Consider the following 19,018-nt stretch of genomic DNA (forward strand, 5'->3'; position numbering starts at 1 on the left):
GGTGAGGAATCTGAGCTTTTCATAGATGAAGTGACTTGGTGTCAAGTTTGCTAAGTGGTAGAGCTGGAGCAAAACATCGTCTCCTGAGTCTCAGAAATCCAACATCCTTTTCATTACACAATGTTGCCTCAAATTCAGGCACACAGGGATCCAGGACAAAAACCAGCAGTAACAACTTCACTAGTCAAGTATTTAAATCTAGTGGGCTGGACTGAGCATCCTTCCCACCCTGTACCAATACTTTGTTTCCCAAGAAACAATACTCAAGGAACACCAGCTAATTACATGGTGTAATCATAGACTCTAAGAGCTGGAAGGGACTCTAGCTGTCATCTAGTCCAACCCTAACATAAAGCATAAATGGCCTCCACAATATCTTTTTTAAATGATATTTTATTTTCCCCTGATTACATGTTAAAACAATTTTTAACATTTTTTTGTAAGTTTTGAGTTCCATATTCTCTCCCTCCCTCTCTCCCTTCACCCCCTCTGAAATGGTAAGCAATATGATATAAATTACACATGTGCAATCATGTAAAACATTTCCATATTAGTCATTTTGTACAAGAAAGAAAGAAAGAAAGAAAGAAAGAAAGAAAGAAAGAAAGAAAGAAAGAAAGAAAGAAAGAAGGAAAGAAAGAAAGAAAAGGAAGGAAGGAAAAGAAGAAAAGAAAAGGAAAGGAAAGGAAAGAAAGAAAATGAAAAATAATGTCCTTCAATCTGTATTCAGTAATGTCAGTTCTTTCTCTAGAGGCAGATAGTATGAGTCCTTTGGGATTGTCTTGGACCATTGTATTTCTGAGAATAGTTGTCATTTGCAGTTCTTCATCATACAATATTGCTATTGCTATGTACAACATTCTCTTGGTTCTGCTCATTTCACTTTGCATCAGTTCATGTAAGTCTTTCCAGGTTTTTCTGAAATCATCCTGCTTGTCATTTCTTATAGCACAATAATATTCTATCACAATCACATATCACAACTTGTTCAGCCATTCCTCAGTTGATGGGCATCCCCTCAATTTCCAATTCTTAGCCATCACAAAATAAATATTTTGTACAAGTAGGTCTTTTTCCCTTTTTGTCTCTTTGGGATATAGACCTAGCAACCACAACATCTTTGATGAGAGATTGTCAAACCATTGCCTACATACCTGGAGTGATGGGTATTTACTACCACCATCACTGCCATAAAGCAGCCCATTTCATTTATGGACCATAATGATCATTTTGTATTTACAAGTTTCCTTCCCTGTAACTCTCTCCTTCTCCCAACCCATTTGCACCTAATTCTGGAGATATATAGAATTAATCCAATGTCTGTTTCATCCAACACTATTTCAAATTAAGGTACAGAAACAAAAGTGCTATATTGGTAGTCATAGGACCTAAGTGAAAATCTTGACCTTCTTTTTTATTACTTGTGTGGCCAAAGGCAAGTCACTTCAACTGCTTTGGGCTTCAGTTCCCACATCTATAAAAATGAGGAAATTCAATTTGAAGCCCTCCAAGGTCCCTTCTAGTTCTTTGACCCTATGTATTCTATCAATAAAGTGTTTTAAGATAGCAATCATAAATCCAATAGGAATAAGACATGCATGCAAATAATTATCATGCAGTTATAAATGCATAAAAGTAATATAAAATGTTATGAAATCCGAGGGAGAGAACACATCCAGTTGAGGGACTCAAAAAAGGCTTTTTATATCTATCATCCATACTACTTTGTCATTCAATAAACATTTCTTCTTTTTAGATACCTCTAGTTCCCCACATCCTCAATATTCTCTCTTATTCCTAGAAAAAAGTCACAAAACCCAAGCGGAGGATAAGTCATCGTTCATTTTACTCCTTTCCAGTCTTTTCCCAATGTTTCCTCTTCTATTGCTTTGTAACTTCACATTTCTAAGAACGTAGAAGTAGAAAATGTCATAAAGGAAAAGAAGTTGAAACCGAAAGAAACTTTAGCACATCCAATGTCACAACTGGAAAGAGCCTTAGAACTCACAATGTTAAGACTGGGAGGGATCTTGGAACATGGAATGCTAGAATGTAAACTACTGAGAATGGTAGACCATAGAATGTTCAAATCTATCGTGCAAGAGGTGGGAGGAACCTTAGAAATCATCTGATCTCAGAGTTCTTAACCTTTCTAGTGTTATGGACTATCTTTAACTATATAGTGAATTCAGCCACAGACCCCTTCTCAGAAAACATTTTAATAATGGAAGGGAATGTTAAAATTCAGTTACAGCTTAGTGAAAATCAAGATGTCATTTTTTTCCCATTCAATCTCAAAGATTCCTTGAAGTTTACCCATGGAACCCAGGTTAAGACCCCTTGATCTAGTCTAACCCCTTCAGTTTATAGTTGAGGGCCATAATTGTGAAGCGACAGACAAAATGGCACAGAGAGGTAGTAGCAGATATAGAATTCAGGTTGCCATGTTCCTGGACTGGCTCTCCTTACCTCCTCCTTCTTTCTCTCTGTTCTCTAGCTCCCCCTCCCTAGTTTGGGCATGAGTGAGTAGAATTCCATCAACAAACACCTAATGACCCCTTATCACATTCTTAGTACTGTGCCAGGTCCTATGGAAGGGAGGATGCTAAGAAAAGTCAGACTGAGTCAGTGGGATGCAGGTGAAAGAATACCAGACTTGAATTGAGAAGACCAAGGCTTGAGTTCCAATTTTATCATCAGATCATAGATTTTCAAGCTGGAAGAGATCCCGGAGGTCATCTAGTCCAACTCCTTCATTTTACAAATAAGGAAACTGAGGGCCAAGAAGATTAGGTAACTTTTCCAAGGTCACACAAAGGGTAAAACTGGAGATGGGATTTAGATTCATAAATCTAGAGCTGGCAGGGGCCTCAGGGCCCAGCTAGTCCAATCTCCTGTTTTTTTAGGTGAGAAATTTGAAGCTAAGGAAGAGTGGGTGATGTGTCCAAGTTCACACAGGTTGTAAGCATCAGGAGCAAGGATTTGAACACAGGTCCTCTGGCTCCAGAGTTAGTGCTTATTCTCATAAATCATTTCCCCTTTCTAAACCTGTTTGCCCATCTGAAATGTAGTTAATCCTATTTGACCTGCTTACCATGTGGGAAATCTAGGAAGAAAGCACTATATACAAGTGAATTATAAAAGGATGTAGACCCTACCCTCAAGGGGCCAGCAATCTAATTGGGGCAGTAAATGCAAATAGCTACTCCATGGGTCAGACAACAAGTACTGCTGGAGATCAGAGGACAGAGAAGGAACCAAACTGGAGATCATTCATTTTTTGTATTTTGAGATTCACAGTTGACAGTCTCTCAGTTTTCAGAGGTCTGAGCAGAAATCTATTAGCTACTATGCCCTTGGCCAAGAAGTCTAAAATTAGAAACCTACTTATTAACAAAGCCCTAAGAGGCTGTTATTTTGCCTTTGTTGGGGTGCACAACCTTGAAGAGGCCATGACCTAGAGCTAGTCTGGGACTAGAGTTGGTCCCCTAAAGAATCAAGTTCACTGTCACCAGAAGGCTCTTCTTTATTTTAATTAATTTATTTTGAATTATCAACAATCACTTCCATAAGCTTTTGAGGTTTAAATTTTTCTCCTCCTCCTTCCCCACCTCCCTCTCCAAGATGGCGCAAAATCTGGCTATACATGTACATTCCTGTTAAACATATTTTCACATTAGTGATGTTGTAAGTAAAAATTAAAACTAACTAGGAGGAACCACCAGAAAGAGAAAACAAAACAAAACAGAAGAAAAAAATATCAAATAGTATGCTTTGATCCGCATTCAAACTCCATAGTTCTTTCTTTGGATATGGATTGCATTTCCCATCATGAGGCCTTTGGAGATGTCTTAGATCCTTGTATTGCTGAGAAGGGTTAAGTCTATCAATATTAGTCATAGCACAATGTGGCTGTTGCTGTGTACAGTGTTCTCACTTCACTCAGCTTTAGACCATACCAGAAGGTTCGTCTTGCAATCCACTGAGACCCATTCATACTGTGTTCATTTTTGTATTGAGAGGGAAACAATGTGAGAATTGTTGTTATAGTCACCATCCAAAAAAAATGATTTAATTTTATCGTGTGTTTATTAAGCATGAATGAGAGATGAGGAAACCAGGGGAGAAACAAGTTACAATAGCTAACATTTATATAGCACTTTAGGGTTTGAAAAGTTCTTTACAGATGTTAGTTCTTCACAATAACCCAGGGAAACAGGCATCATTATTATTCCCATTGTACAGATGAGGAAACTGAGGCAGACAGAGGATAAGCAACTTGCCCAGAGTGGCACAGCTAGTAAGTGTCTGAGCCTCAGTTTGAACTCAGGTCTTCTGGTTCAAAGTCAGCACTCTATCCACTTCTCCACCTGGATATCTGAAACTCCAGCCCTCACTAGCTATTTTTATGGTCCCTGGATCATATTATGCAGTTCTCTATCTCTTCATTCAGACATCTGTATGATTGGAGTAATAAGATTTTGTTCAGAGAAACCAGGTTTAGACTGTGGCAATGCAGATACAGAAGCTCCATGCAGTTAAAACACATGAAATTTCAGTCTGAGACTGGCTGAGACATAACCTGCCTTCCACACGCTTACATTCTGGTCTGGAAAACTGGACATATCCAAGGTAAAAATAGCATAGACTTCCTTTTTACTGGTGATTTGGTGTCCAGTGAGAGATACAGGTAGGAAAGTGCCCTGGGAATTGGCAAGGTGAAGAAGTCAAGGAAGGTTTCAAGAAGGATGAACTTGACCTGAGCCTTGGACAAGCAAAGGCGATGTATAGGTGTGTGTGGGGTGGGGGGAGGAATATTATAGCCACTAGTCTCTGCCTATGGGACTTTCCCTAGCCCACAATTCTCCTACTCCACCCCATCAAAACTTACTCCTTCTGGGTCGCATTCCCTTTCCACTAGCCATCTAGAAGCACTAGAGTCAATGAGTTAGTGAGTTACCTTTCCCAGAAAATGTATGCATTTTAACTGAGGCCTTAATTACTAATTAAACAAGTTATCTATGGAGCAGCTGTCTTAACTACACTCAAGATACAAAGACAGTCCCTGCCCTCAAGGAGTCTGCAATCTAGCTGGGGAGACAAAAGTAACACATGAGAAACAGCACACGTTGCAAAACAACCTAGTAGGGACAAAGATTGTGGTACAGACACCTAGGGCTCTGGGAGTTCAGAGAAGAGGAGCTCAGTGTAGAATGGAAGAATCAGGAGAGACTACCTGGAAGAGGTGACATTTGGATTGACCCTCAAAGGAGAGGTAAGAGACCAATAGGCCTGGGTTTGCTTACAAGTAGGGGTAGAAATTAAGCCAAAGGCAACATGAATGAGAGGGGACCAAAAGTAGTATGTGTTGGGAAGCTGGGGTAGAAAACAATGATTGGCGTCCTCACACATACTTGAAGCCCCTGTTCAAATGCCATCTCCTCCCTGAAGCCTTCCCTGATTTGTTTAGCCTGACCCCTCTGATCTCATCACATTTCTTGTTCCTTTTATATGCTGATTGTATGATAATGATTTGTGCACATCACTATTAGATTATGAGCTTTTTTATGGCAGAAATCATATCATTTATATATTATCCACATTGTGTCAAGCACAGAACCTTAAAGGGGGGAAGGAGGAGGAAGAAGAGGAGGAGGATGAAGGAGAAGAAGAAGGAGGAGAAAGAAGAGGAAGATGAGGAGGAGAAGAAAGATGAGGAGGAGAAGAAAAAGAGAAGGAGAAGAAGAAGGAGAAGGAGGAGAAGAAGAGGAGAAGGAGAAGAAGGAGAAGAAGAAGGAGAAGGAGAAGGAGAAGAAGGAGAAGAAGGAGGAGGAGAAGGAGGAAGAGGAGAAGAAGAAGGAGAAGAGGAAGAAGAAGAAGAAGGAGAAGAAGGAGAAGAAGGAGGAGGAGGAGGAGGAGGAGGAGAAGAACTGTATATAGAACTGTAAAATTCTTTACATATATTATTTGATCCTCACAGTAACTCTGGGAAGTAGTTGCTATTACTATCCCCATTTTATAGTTTTGAGGAAACTGAAGCTGCTTTTATTTATTCCTCACAGCAATGATGTGAAATTGTGCTATAATTATCCTTATTTTACAGTTAAGGAAATTGAGGCTAATAGAGGTTAATAGAGTCACCCAGGGTCACATGTCAAATAAGTGTCTGATGCAAGATTAGAATTCAGGTTTTCCTGATGTTGATCCCAGCAATCTATCCACAATGCCACCTACCTAAATGTCACCCTTTAATAAAAATGGTGGCCACTTCAGGCCCAATTGTTTGGCAGGTCAGAAGATGTGCGGGAATTGAGTCTGAGACAGACATTAGAGGTCACCTAGTCAAACCCCTTCATTTTACAAATGAGGAAACGGAGACCCTAAAGATGAAGTTCCTTGTCCAAGGTTACACAGTAAATAGTATGGGACCTCTAATTGCAAGTCTAATGTACTTTCAGACACCTTAAATCTTCATGGGTCTGTGAGGCCCTGCTTTTCTGCTCTGCTTCATACCCAGAGAAGCCTTCCCAGAACTACCACAAGAGGGTAATGGTACTCTGATTTCCTCATGTTCCCAGTTCATTGACAATGCAGAGTTCAAATAAATTAGGAAGTTTTTAAGTGTCATCTATGTGTCAGGCACCATGCTAAGCATTGAAGATACAAAGAAAGACAAAAAAAACCAGTCCTTTCCTCAAGGAGACCCCAGTCTAATGGGTAAGGCAACATGTAAACAGCTATATAAAAACAAGATACATCCTGGCTATACAAGATAAACTGGAGAAAATCCACAGAGGGAAGAGGGCATGACCATTAAAGAGGCCTGGAAAAGGCTTCTTATAAAAGGCAGAATTTTAGCAAGGACTTGAAGGAAGCAGAGAAGTCAGGAGGTAGAGATGATGAGGCAGAGAATTCTAGGCATGGAAGAGACAGCCATTGAAAATGCCTGGAGCTGAGAGATAGTGTCTTGGGCTAGAAATGGCCAGGAGACCAGAGCTATCAGATTTCAGTTTGTGGGAGGAGTAAGGCACGAGAAACTGGAAAGGCAGAGAGGGGCCAGGTTATGAAGGCTTTGAACACCCGAGGATTTTCTATTTAATCCTGAAGATGATAGGGAGCTAGTGGAGTTTACTGAATAGGGGATGACATAGTCATATGTAGGCTTTTGGAAAATCAAATTGACTGCTGTATGGAAAATAGACTTGAGTGGGAAGAATCTTAGACAGAGAGAGAAACCAGAAGGCGATCGCAATATTTCAGGCTTGAGGTGATAAGGGCCTTCTTCAACATGGTGGTGAACTTCTTCACGGAGGAAAGAAGGGGGCATATACAAAGGAAGTTAAGTTAGGAACTTAATAAATGCAAATTGAATTGAATTGAATTGAATCTTTTCCAGGTCCGGGACTGGCATTCTTGGCATATCCCGAGGCAGTGACCCAGCTGCCCATCTCCCCACTGTGGGCCATCCTCTTCTTCTCCATGCTGCTCATGCTGGGTATTGACAGTCAGGTGAGGACTCCCTGCCTCATTTTTCCCTCTGTAGCCTACTCTCTGGCTTTGTAAGATAAAAAGGATTTAGAGTTGGAATGCATATTAGGAGTCATCTAATCCAAACCTCTCGTTTTACAGATGAGGAAATCAAGGCCTAGAGGTCAATGATTTGACCAAGTGGCACAAGTAGTAAGTGACAGGTGGGATTCAGGCATCAGTTCTCTCATCCAAAGCCTGCCATTTTTGCACTGTTCCAGAGATTTGGCATGACACTATCAGGCTATTTAATAGCCTGACAGAAGATCTTCTAGAATTTGGGTATCTAGTGGTTGGGAATCCCTGGCTACAAGCTGTGATGTGACCCTAGGATTTGAGTCAGAAAAAGAACTTTAAGAGTCATTTCATCTAGAATCACACCCAATACAGAAATTCTCTCTATATCATTCTGACAGATGGACATCCCTACTCTGTTAAATTTTGAGCTCTTTGAGGGGAGGGACTGACTTTTCCCTCTTTTTGTATCCCCAGCACTTAGCACAGTTCCTGGCACAGAGTAGGCACTTAATGAATGTTTATCAACTGATTGACACATAGGAGGTGTTTAATAAATGCTTTTTAATTGATTGTGTACTTTCTGAGACAAAAATGCTGCCTCAGACAAAAGTCTCCCTACCTCATAAGATAGGTAATTCCATTATTAGACAGCTGTAATATTTTTTTTAAATGTTGGGACCTGGCTGGCAGTACCACCCTACTCTGTTTCCAGAGAATTAAAATACAAAGGAAGCTTTAGCCAAAGACAAAATCTTTGTTCCTAGAGACATCTCTGTGATTGGGTTCATGATTTTGGGCATTATTGTGTCAAGCCTAGCCCAAAAGAATTCTGGGTAGGGCCAAATGGCAGAAGGGGAAGCTAATGCCTTTGGGGGAATGTATGGAGATGTCAGGTCTTCTCTGAAATCTAGGACCCCCCAGGACATCCAGGACCATTTGCTCCTCAAGCCAATTAGTCTGAATGGGATAGGGACTTGTCGGGAGCTGGGTAGGGAGTTCATGGAGGTCCCTAAGGGAGAGCACTAACCTCCTTTGTATTGTCTTCCTGGAAGTTCTGCACTGTGGAAGGGTTCATTACAGCCCTGGTTGATGAGTTCCCAAGATTGCTCCGTAGCCGAAGGGAGCTCTTCATCGCCATTGTATGCATTGTCTCCTACCTGATCGGTCTCTCCAACATCACTCAGGTGAGTGTTACTTTCCTCTCCCTTCTGCCACTTCCATTTCTGCTTCCCTCCTCCAAACCGCTCCTTGTACCCAGGACCTCTTCCTAGGGACTTCTAAGTTTAGTAATAATGGCTTTCATTTCCATCTATTATCTCATTTGATCCTCACAACAACCCTGGCAGGTAGGCACGATTATTATCAGGGCTATTATTATCACCATTTTACAGATGAGGAAACTGAGGTAGATAGTAATTTGCCCGAGATCACACAGCTAGTAAGTGTCTGAGGCTAGATTCTAACTAGGTCTTCCTGACTCCGGGTTGAGCACTATGCCGCCTAAGTGTCTAAGAGGGCTTGGAAAAAGTCCAGAAGGGAACGGTATAACTTTGTAGCAGAGACCAAGACCCTTGTCATTTATTGAGTGATATTCCTCCCTTTCTGCCTTCATTCATTCATTCAGAATATTTGTAGAATGTCCACTCTGCCTAGCTCGGAGCTAAGTGCTGTGAGGAGATAGCAGAAGAAGACATGGTCCCTGTGCCCACAGAGCTTATTGTTTAGTCTATTTGAAGAGAGGAACAGCAAACCAATAGTAGGGATTTCACTACCTTTGGGACTCCTGGATGAGGAAGCTCCCTCTATCAGTGCAGATCAGCACCTCCTCTGGCATTTGTAGTCATAGATCGCTGCCTGGAGCAACAAAGGGGGAAATAAGGGACTAGGAGGAGATGCCCAGGGTCACACAGGCAGTACAAGTCAGAGGCAAGCCAGGGATAAAGGTAGGGAGTCAGTCCAGGTCTTCTAGTACCAAGGCTAGCTCTCTCCATTGTACCAGCCTGCCCCTCATCAACAAATCATAATAAGAGCTCAATCACAGTCCACACGTAGCCAGTCTTTGGCCAAACACACAGGAGACAGAAAGTCTTGGGACTTTGGGTCACCATAAAGAGGTTTGAGGAAGGGACTGACCTGCCCAACAGGATGTAAAACAAATCCCCCTGTCAACACAGGGGAAAGTTTTACAAGTAAAAATTCAAGACTAGTCCTGGGCTCATGCCAGAATGATAGAAACCATGAGTGAGTGAATGTTACATGAGTTCAGAGAAGGGAGTGACTTCTGAGGGCTAGAACTCTCCGAGAAGACTTCATTAAGGGAGCAGGATTGTGTTCTATTTCAGGTCAGTGATGCTATTTATGCCAGGCACCTTGGTCTCCTAGAACAAGTATATTCATCATATCCACCAAAGTCAGATCTTTTGCAGTCTGCTAAACCAGTAGCGTCAAGTGCAAAAAGAAATGGGGTAGCTAAACTATACATAAGCATCCCTGTAGGCCTTATACTGGCTTAGAAAACCACCTATCAGCATTATCTATGTTCTACTGTATTTTGTTAAATATTTCCCAAGTATGTTTTAATCTGGTTTGGACCACCCTCAAGAGTGCTGTGGGCTTCATGCAACTTACTAAACCATTGTTTGAGAGAGTGCATGGCATAGGCACTAGAGCACTGGCTTTGGTGTCAGGGAAACCTAAGTTCAGATCTCACCTCTGACACATCCCCTCTGTGTGGCCTTGGGAAAGTCACCTTTCAGTGCCCCAGGAAACTCTCTAAGACTATAAATTACAGAGGAGTTAATGATATGCATCACTAGAGGGGGTTTCCATACTAAGTTACTCCCTACACCAATGAAATCAAAGATCTGGACTCATAAAATTAAATTTTTAAAAAGCCATCTCAAAACACCGCCACACCAAAATACACCTTGTTTCGTTGGTTGAATGGCATTAGGATACTGGGACCCCAGATAGTCATGGTGTCCATCTTCCCACCTCTGTCTGGGAGGTGGAAGGGTCTAAACTCCGATTGTTCTATGCAGTCACTTAATCTTTTTTTTTTCCAAATTCACATAGAACACACACACACACACACACACACACACATTCTGAGTGTGCTCTAAATTTTACAATGCCTGTTCCTCACACTAGATCTGTGCAACAGTGGATCAACCTTTCTAGCACATGGTCTTCCCTGATTTCACCTGTTTTGTGTTTAACTTTTAAGCCTCTCCCAGCTCCCCTAGTCTTTAGCTACTCCCATGAAATTTTCTGGAGTTCTAAGTGAATCTCTCTTGCTCTTACAGGGTGGGATTTATGTGTTTAAGCTTTTTGATTACTACTCAGCCAGCGGAATGAGCCTCCTCTTCCTGGTGTTCTTTGAATGTGTTTCTATCTCCTGGTGCTATGGTAAGTGTTTTGCTATTCTCCCTACCTCCATCCCTGCCCCTCTCCTGTTTCCCTCCCCTACCCCTGAAGACAAAAAAAAAAAAGGCAAAGAGGGGAATGCAATGGTTTGAGCCCAAGGAAGTTCTACCCAATCAGTCCCACCCAGCCCCTGTGGAAAAGTAGCCCCCCTCCTCCACTTCAGTGTACCCATTTGTTTAATCCAGCTTGGGGACGGAAGACAATACGGTATAATAAAAGGAACACTAGGCCAAGTGTCCTGAAACTTTTTATTTTACTTTGTGAGCTTACCTCCCTTTAGGTCTCAATTCCCTCTCTTTTTTCCCAACAACCCTTTTGTGGTAGGGTCCACAGACCCAAGTCTCTTTGGGGATGAGGCAGGATCTCTACCTAAATCTCATCCTTGACCCATTTTTTTTCTTCTTTTCTTAGGGGTCAACAGGTTTTATGACAACATCCAGGAGATGGTTGGCTCCCGGCCCTGCATCTGGTGGAAACTCTGCTGGTCCTTCTTTACTCCAATCATTGTGGCGGTAAGGATGACCCCTGGACCCAGGTGCGCTTGATGCAAGAGAACTTTCTTCTGGTAGCAGAAAGGGATGGGTATGCAGGCCATTAGGAGAGGCTAGAGCCATATCCAAAGATTCCTGGCTTGTTTGTACAAGCTTGACTTCCCATCCTATTTCTTCTTTGGCAAGAAAGGCATTCAGCTGGATTTGGATCCTTATGATTTGCAAAGAACTAGCTTCCCTCCACCCAAACGGACCTGAGAGCTGCCCAAAGTCTCATAGTTGGGTGCCCCACTGAGTAGCCCAAGACCATAGTGGGAAGCTGCCCCAGCCCCTGAGGATAGGGTCACCTCTCCTGAAGCTCCTAGCGTAACTGGTCATCATGAATGGTATCCCCAGTGTCATGTTTGGGGGGACCTGGGCATTATAAAGATGCCTTTAGGGACTGGCAAGAGGCTGTTTCTGCAAAGGGATTTAAAGGATGTGTAGTACATACCCAAAGAGCTGACTGACTGCCTGTATTATCCTGTCTGCTTGTTTCCCAGGGTGTCTTCATTTTCAGCGCAGTACAGATGACTCCACTCACCATGGGCAACTATGTGTTCCCCAAGTGGGGGCAAGGTGTGGGCTGGTTCATGGCCTTGTCTTCCATGGTCCTTATCCCTGGCTATATGGCTTACATGTTCCTGACCTTAAAGGGCTCCTTAAAGCAGGTAAGGACACAGTCCCTGGGAGCACAATCAACCCTATCTCCTTAAGCCACATTCTCCTTGGACCAAAGTTCAACCAAAACCTCCTCCCCCACTTAACCCAGGAATCATCAGATATTTTCTGAGAAACTACTAGGTGTCATGGGAATACAAGAGAATTGTAAGACACATCCCTGCCCCTTAGGAGCTTACTAGCACATATGAAGCAATATGACATGATATAACTGATGAAATAAATAATTGAGTTATTATAGGACTTTTAAGATTTACAAAGATGTCCTCACAACAACCTTGGGAGTTAGGGTATTATAACAGGGACAGCTAACATTTGTATGTCAATACGGCATCATGGATACAGGGCCAATCTTGGCATCAGCAAGACTTGGATTAAAGTCCTGTCTCTGATATATACTAGCTATATGATCACAGGTAAGTCTTTGAATTGTATGTACCATTTTGAGTGTCTACAAACAGTGTATGTGTATATATACGTATGCATACGTACATAGAGACATATTTGGACACATGTTTATGGACATATATTACATTACTTGTTTATAGTCATATTTGTGTGTGCATAGGTGTACATGCTTATGCATATACACATATATGTGCATATGCACATATGTGTACCTAGACATAAACAGAAATGTACATATATGCCACTAATTAGTACAGTGAACAGAGCTCTGGACCTAGAACAGGAAGAGATGAGTTCAAATGCAGCCTTAGATATTTACTAGTTGTGTGACCCTGGATGAGTCACTTCCCTTGTAAGTCTGCCTCAGTTTTCTCATCCCCCAAATGGGAATAATAATAATATCTACCTCCCAAGGTTCTGTAAAGGTTAAAGTTAGCTAAAATTTGCAGTGTGCTCCAATCTCAATGTGCTATCTAAGTGCTAGCCATTGTTACTCTTAGTATTTTTATAAATGTCAATATGAAGGTTCCCAAAGAACTTTTGGACACTGTCTCATTGGAGCCTCATGAGAATACTGTAAGGGGTGGTACCACAGGTATTTTTAACCCCATTTGACTGATAAAGAAATCAAGGCTCAGAGACGCCTAAGCTACTTGCCTAAAGTCACATAGGATCTAAGCCTCAGAAGTAGAATTTGAATCCTGCCTGACTCAAGTCCACAACACTATTTGTGCAAAGTCGTGTCAGCATGTTATCCCCATTTCACAGATGAGAAAACTGAGGTATAGAGAGCCCAAACTACTTGCCCCAAATCAGACAACTCCTATGACTCAACCCAAATCTTAGGACTAACTCCCAAGTGCAGTGGTCTTGCCTTTCAGACCATTTCTTTAGGATGTCAGCTCTCTATGGGCCACATATTGACTTAGTTTTAAAAGGTGGCATTATCTAGGTTTTATGGTATTTTTATTAATTTTTAAAAATATTTCTCAATGACATTTTCATCTGTTTCTGGCTGAACTCCGGAGTGTGATGGCCCAAGGTCAGGGTTTTAAACACATTTAGTATAAAGAATGCTGGTCTTGGAGTATCCCCAGGTCTCCTCAGCAATCCCCATTCAGTGGCCTCTGGAGAACTCCCCCAGGTGTCTTCATACCCTTCCTTTCCCCTTCCCCCACCCCACAGCGCCTCCAGGTCATGATCCAGCCCAGTGAAGATATAGTTCGTCCAGAAAATGGGCCAGAGCAGCCCCAGTCAAGCAATTCGGCAAACAAAGAAGCCTACATCTAGCAGGTTGCCCATGGCACCCAGACCAAGAGGACGCTGGAGAAAACTATCACTCAATCCAACCTGGTTGAACATGACCACAAATTGATGTCTGAAGATACTATCGATCAACCTACCTCTAGTGGCAAAAAAAGAGACCATCACCACTCAAAGGGAAGTGATGTGAGGACTGTCAGACGTTTGGTGGGCTCCAGTGGGTAGAAACAACTGGCTGCTTTCCAGCAATCCACAGACTGTTAATGTTTTTAATCCTTTCTCAATAAGAATTGAATCATTGTGGAATTTGTAATTAACAAATCGGGCATTTTTATCCCACCTTGTGGCACAACCAATGCTTTGAGGCTCTGTGCTATGGATTTTTTCATCCTTTTCGTGACCTATTTCTTACCCACGACTGTTATCTCTGACTTTGCAGGAGTTCGATTCCATTTGAAAGCTGTTTGGTACGTGTGAATACAGTATTTTGTATGCTGAAGATTTCCAGGGAAAGCTTGCCCTTAAGGTGTCCATAACCAGCTCTGCTTTCTGGCTATTTCTTGCATTCTTCTTTCTTTTGAGGCAGCTTAAGTAGAGTGACGTTAACCACCGGCCCCAAATCAGATCGGGAAGGTCGGTTTCTTAGAGCACAGGCTTAATCCTTCCCCAGAGCTGTTTGCAGCAAAACTTTCCATCCCCAAAAGGAAACTGCCAATCAGGCTTTTCTAATGATCAGCCTGTTTCTCTCTTACTTGCCCATGTGGGTGTAGGAGACACAAAAGAATTTTTTCCAACCATTCCAGGGGCAAAATGTCCCATTGCTGAAAGTCAGCAGAGATGGTGCCATCACATGTTGGTTCCAAGAAGCCCAACTCAAAGTACAAAACAGCTGCAGATTTAGCCAAATTAAAAGGGCCTAACCAAGGCTCAGCTCTGACCTGTTTATTCATTCCTTTCTCTCTTCCCCCTACCATCCCATCTGAAGCCTTAGCTCATCATCGTTCTTGAGTTCTATATAGCAAAGGGCTTTCCTCCATCCCCTCACTGCCGATGCCAGTCTGGTCTCCAAGGCCCTAACAAAGTCACCAATGTTACACCGGGGACCCCAGCAGCACTTTGAAGATTTAATGCACACAACCTTTTGGTTTGGGGGATTTGGGTTGGGTTTTTTATTTTCCTTTTAAGAAGGTATATCGATGGCAGTTGTTATGGTGACAGTGCCAGTAGCAATGGCAAGATGACGGTGGCCATGGCATGAGGACAGTTTCTCGGTAAAATACTAATATTCCATTCACAGAGCATTTCTCGTTTGGCAGCTTCAAGTAAGACATCTGAAAATTGAAGGATTCCAGTGTCTGATTGTAAACAGCTGAGAGAACTGTGTGATGCAGCATGTTTTCATGACCAACTTTCTGTGCATCATAAATAAATTCTTAGCAAGCCCTCAAACTGCATAGGGCAAACCTGTGACAAATATGGTAACTAACTGTGACTCAGTTTATCTTTTTGTCGTTTTTGTCTGAAGGTGACCAACATATACCCATTCTTGCAATAAAGTATTATTATCAGAATGTTAAGCACATTATTTAGAAAACACGTATATACATATATAATATATATAAATACACACAGCACATACACATCTATTTCTGCTTGCATCATACCCAGTCTCACTTGCAAAAAATTGTTCAATAGTTTTGAAACCATTTCCAAACTGTAATATAGCATCAACCATGAGGCATTTTAAATGTTGATAGCTGAACTTATTATGAAGCAAAGACATCTTGTAAATCTTTGGAGTTTGAAATAAAGAAAAAGAAACCCACCACAGTATAATCTCATGCTATCGAGCCATCATTCCCATACTGTCTATGGACTGCCATTAGAATTTAAAAAAAAAAAAACCTCCTCCACCTTTTCTCTTGTGTTGAATGTCAAGCGGATCCCATGTTGTTCTAAGCTCATTGCCGAGTATTTCATGTGTGACTGTAAACATTTGTAAGGAAGATGTCTGACAAAAAGTTCCTGCACTGGTTTCTGCCTAGACATCTCATATATAGCACAAAACTAGTGTCGTAGTCCTCCTGTGTGAACTGTGAATAACTGTAACTTTTTGTAGTATCTGCCCTGAAAGAAAAAAAAAACAGATATTGTATTGTCATATATGCTTTTTGCAATAAGGAATTTATTCTCAGAAACACCAAGCAAATTTATCTCTATATAAAAATATATATGTAATATATACATATTCAAAAATATATACAGAGCCTGTTAAAAGAGTACAGTATTATTTAGAAGGGGAAAAAAACCTGTTCTATGGACCAAATGTAAAATATTTATAAATGAAATGCATTTTAACTGTCTATAAATGGTGTCATAATTAAAGCACGATTGTTATGTAAGTTTCCAAGAGTCTAGAGAGACAAATAAAGGTACATTATATGATACCTTTGTTTCCCTGGAGTCCTGATGTTCTTACCTTGTTCTTTCTTCCTCATTGAAACAAGACCCTTCTCCCCAGCCATGCACAGCATAATTAGAACCCGAAGGGCAATGGGAGTGGAGCTGGCCCAAGGGTTGGGAAAGGGGGACTACTCAGTCGTGGATGACCTTCAGCCCTAAGGTTGACCCTCAACAAAATGATGAAGGACAAAAGAAGCTGTGTGGATGAGTGAGTGGAGTAATGGCCTTGGAGTCAGAAGATCTGGGTTCAAATCATGCCTTTGACACTTGCTAACTGTGTAACCCAGGAAAGGCACTTAACTTCCCTGAGGGGTTGACCTCTAAGGTCCCTTCCGGCTCTAAATCTATGATCATGTTTGGTTCCACGCCCTCCCCTACATCCTAAGCTTATAGAGCATATGTGTTTTAATACCCCAACCCATGTGGGAATATCTTATGGACGATTCCTAACCTGGGCTCATCCAGCTTCCACTTGAGCACTTGGAATGATGGGAAACTCATCACCTCATGAGGAAGTTCATTCAAGTGTTGAAAGAGTATAATTATTAGACAGTCCCTCCTTCTGTTCATTCCACTTCTACAAGTATTTCTTAAGCATGTACTTCGTACAAGACACATAGAGGAAGCTTGTGCCGGTGAATACACAGCCTTCTTTAGAGACAGGAAATCCCAAGAGCAAATTTTGTCTTTGACACATATTGGCTATTGGTAAATCAATACTTCATCACTCAGTAAAGCAGGTAACTCTTCAAAGCAAGTGCTGCCCCACGCTGTGGTAGAGGGAATTTTCCTCATTGAGAATGCTCTGTACCAATGATATCACAGGCACAATCCCATCCCCATAAAGAAAGTCTCTTCCATGTGACTGCCATTCAGATACCTGAGAAAAGCTCTCATGTCCCGTTCCCATCCCCCAATGCTTCTCTTCTCCAGGCTAACTATCTCATTCCTTCAGTTGATTTGAGTACAATACAGCTTTCAGACCTTTCCGGATCCTGAGCACCCTCTCCAGCTTATCAGCTCCCACTCCAAGCATGTCTTTTCTGTCCTCCCCTCATGTTTCCTTTAGTGCCCTCCCCCAGGAGCATCAAAACCTCAACTTCCTGCCTGGCATCCTGCCCACGAGTGCTCTGGGGACAGTGAGAAGAGAGGGGAGGTAAAGAGGTAAAGAGACAATGGAAAGGAGTGGGAGGGAGAGGATAAAGGATGCAGAAGGGTTGGGATGGGGAATGAGAAGAGGGAAGAAAGAAGGAAAGGGGAAGAGAATAGAGGATGTGGGAGGGGAAGGATGGAGAATAAGGGGAGGAAGGAAAAAAGAAGGGGGAGAGAATAGAGGATGTGGGAGGGATGGAAAGAGGAATAAGGGGAAGGAGGGAGGAAAGAAGGGGATGAAGAGAAAGGATGTGGGAGGGGTAGGATGGGAAATAAGGGGAGAGAGGAAGAGCTAATGTAGTAATGATGACTTCACTACAAACTGGATTTTTTTTTAAAGAGAGACCAGAGAATCTCAGAGTTAGAAAGGACAGCAGATGTTCATTAAACCTTTCTGTAAGTGGAGCAGTGTGCTTGGTGCTGAGAGAGATATGACATGGTTTAAATAAGAGACCCTGCCCATCATCATCAGTTCCAGCCCCTGATGAAAAGCTCTCCCTGACAAGAGGTCATCTAGCTCTTGCTCAATTTTGGGGTCAAGTTCCTGAGGCATTCCCTTTTGGGACAGTTCAGGTCATTTGCTGAGGCAATGTGGTACAATAAAAAGAGCACTGGACTTGGAATCAGAAGAGAGTTGGGTTTGAATTTCAGCTCTGATGTGTACTGTTCCTCCACGGCTCTGTTTACTCATCATAGAACAACAGATTTTTAGAGCTACAAAGGACTTTGGAGGTCATGTTATCTAATTGCTCCATCTTACAGATGAGGACACTGAGGCCAGGAGAGGTTAAGGGACTTGCACATTGTCAGAGGCAGTAGCAGGAAAATAAAAGATTTGACTCTGACCCCAACCCCACTCTTTTATAAAATGATGTTAAAAAAAATACTGGGTCAAGCTCCTTTGTCAGGTTGCTGAAAGGAAATGTTGTACAAACTTTAATCAACCAACATGTATTTACCTTGTACCAGGCACTGTGCTAGACTGGAATACAAAGACACAAACAAAATAATCCTTGCCTTCAAGGAGCTTACATTCAAATGGAGACAACAACATAAACATATTTAGATATATTTGAATACATACAAAATCATTCCAAGATACTTTTGAAAGGGAGGGCGGTAACTACAGTGGGTCAGGAAAGGCTTTGTGTAGAAGGTGGAATTTGAACCAAATCTTAAAGAAAGCCAGGGACTCCAGGAGGCAGAGATGAGGAAGGAGAGTGTTCTGGGCATGGGGAACAGCTACTGCAGAGTTCCAGAAGAGTAAGTTGTGCATTACCGCTGGGAGGTAGGGTCTAACAGAAGAGTAATACCTAAGAGGGCAGCTAGGTGACACAGTGGATAGAGTAAGGGACCTGGAGTCAGGAAGACCTGAGTTCAAATCTGGCCTTAGATATTTACTAACTGTGTGACCCTAAACAAGTCACTTAACTCTATTTGCCTCAGTTTCTTCTGTTCCAGAGAAGGAAATGGCAAACCACTCCAGTATCTTTGCCAAGAAAACCCCAGAAAGGGATCATGAAGAGTAGGCCACAACTGAACAACAATAA

General features: G+C 42.0%; 1 protein-coding gene across 1 annotated transcript in view; it reads left to right on the forward strand.

The window, feature by feature from the left end:
- Positions 1–16,300, forward strand: part of SLC6A1 (solute carrier family 6 member 1) — a 62,100-nt gene extending 45,800 nt beyond the window's left edge. Inside the window, exons 11-16 of the mRNA XM_020981037.2 lie at positions 7,397–7,509; positions 8,598–8,729; positions 10,851–10,953; positions 11,383–11,483; positions 12,005–12,172; positions 13,776–16,300. Of these exons, the coding sequence (XP_020836696.1) occupies positions 7,397–7,509; positions 8,598–8,729; positions 10,851–10,953; positions 11,383–11,483; positions 12,005–12,172; positions 13,776–13,880 (722 nt within the window). The 3' untranslated portion in view covers positions 13,881–16,300. The remainder of the gene's footprint in view (positions 1–7,396; positions 7,510–8,597; positions 8,730–10,850; positions 10,954–11,382; positions 11,484–12,004; positions 12,173–13,775) is intronic.
- The last annotated feature ends 2,718 nt before the right edge of the window (positions 16,301–19,018 follow it).

Source organism: Phascolarctos cinereus, unplaced genomic scaffold, assembly GCF_003287225.1.
Source record: "Phascolarctos cinereus isolate Bilbo 61053 unplaced genomic scaffold, phaCin_HiC Scaffold_4;HRSCAF=312, whole genome shotgun sequence".
In the NCBI taxonomy this organism is placed as follows: Eukaryota; Metazoa; Chordata; class Mammalia; order Diprotodontia; family Phascolarctidae; genus Phascolarctos; species Phascolarctos cinereus.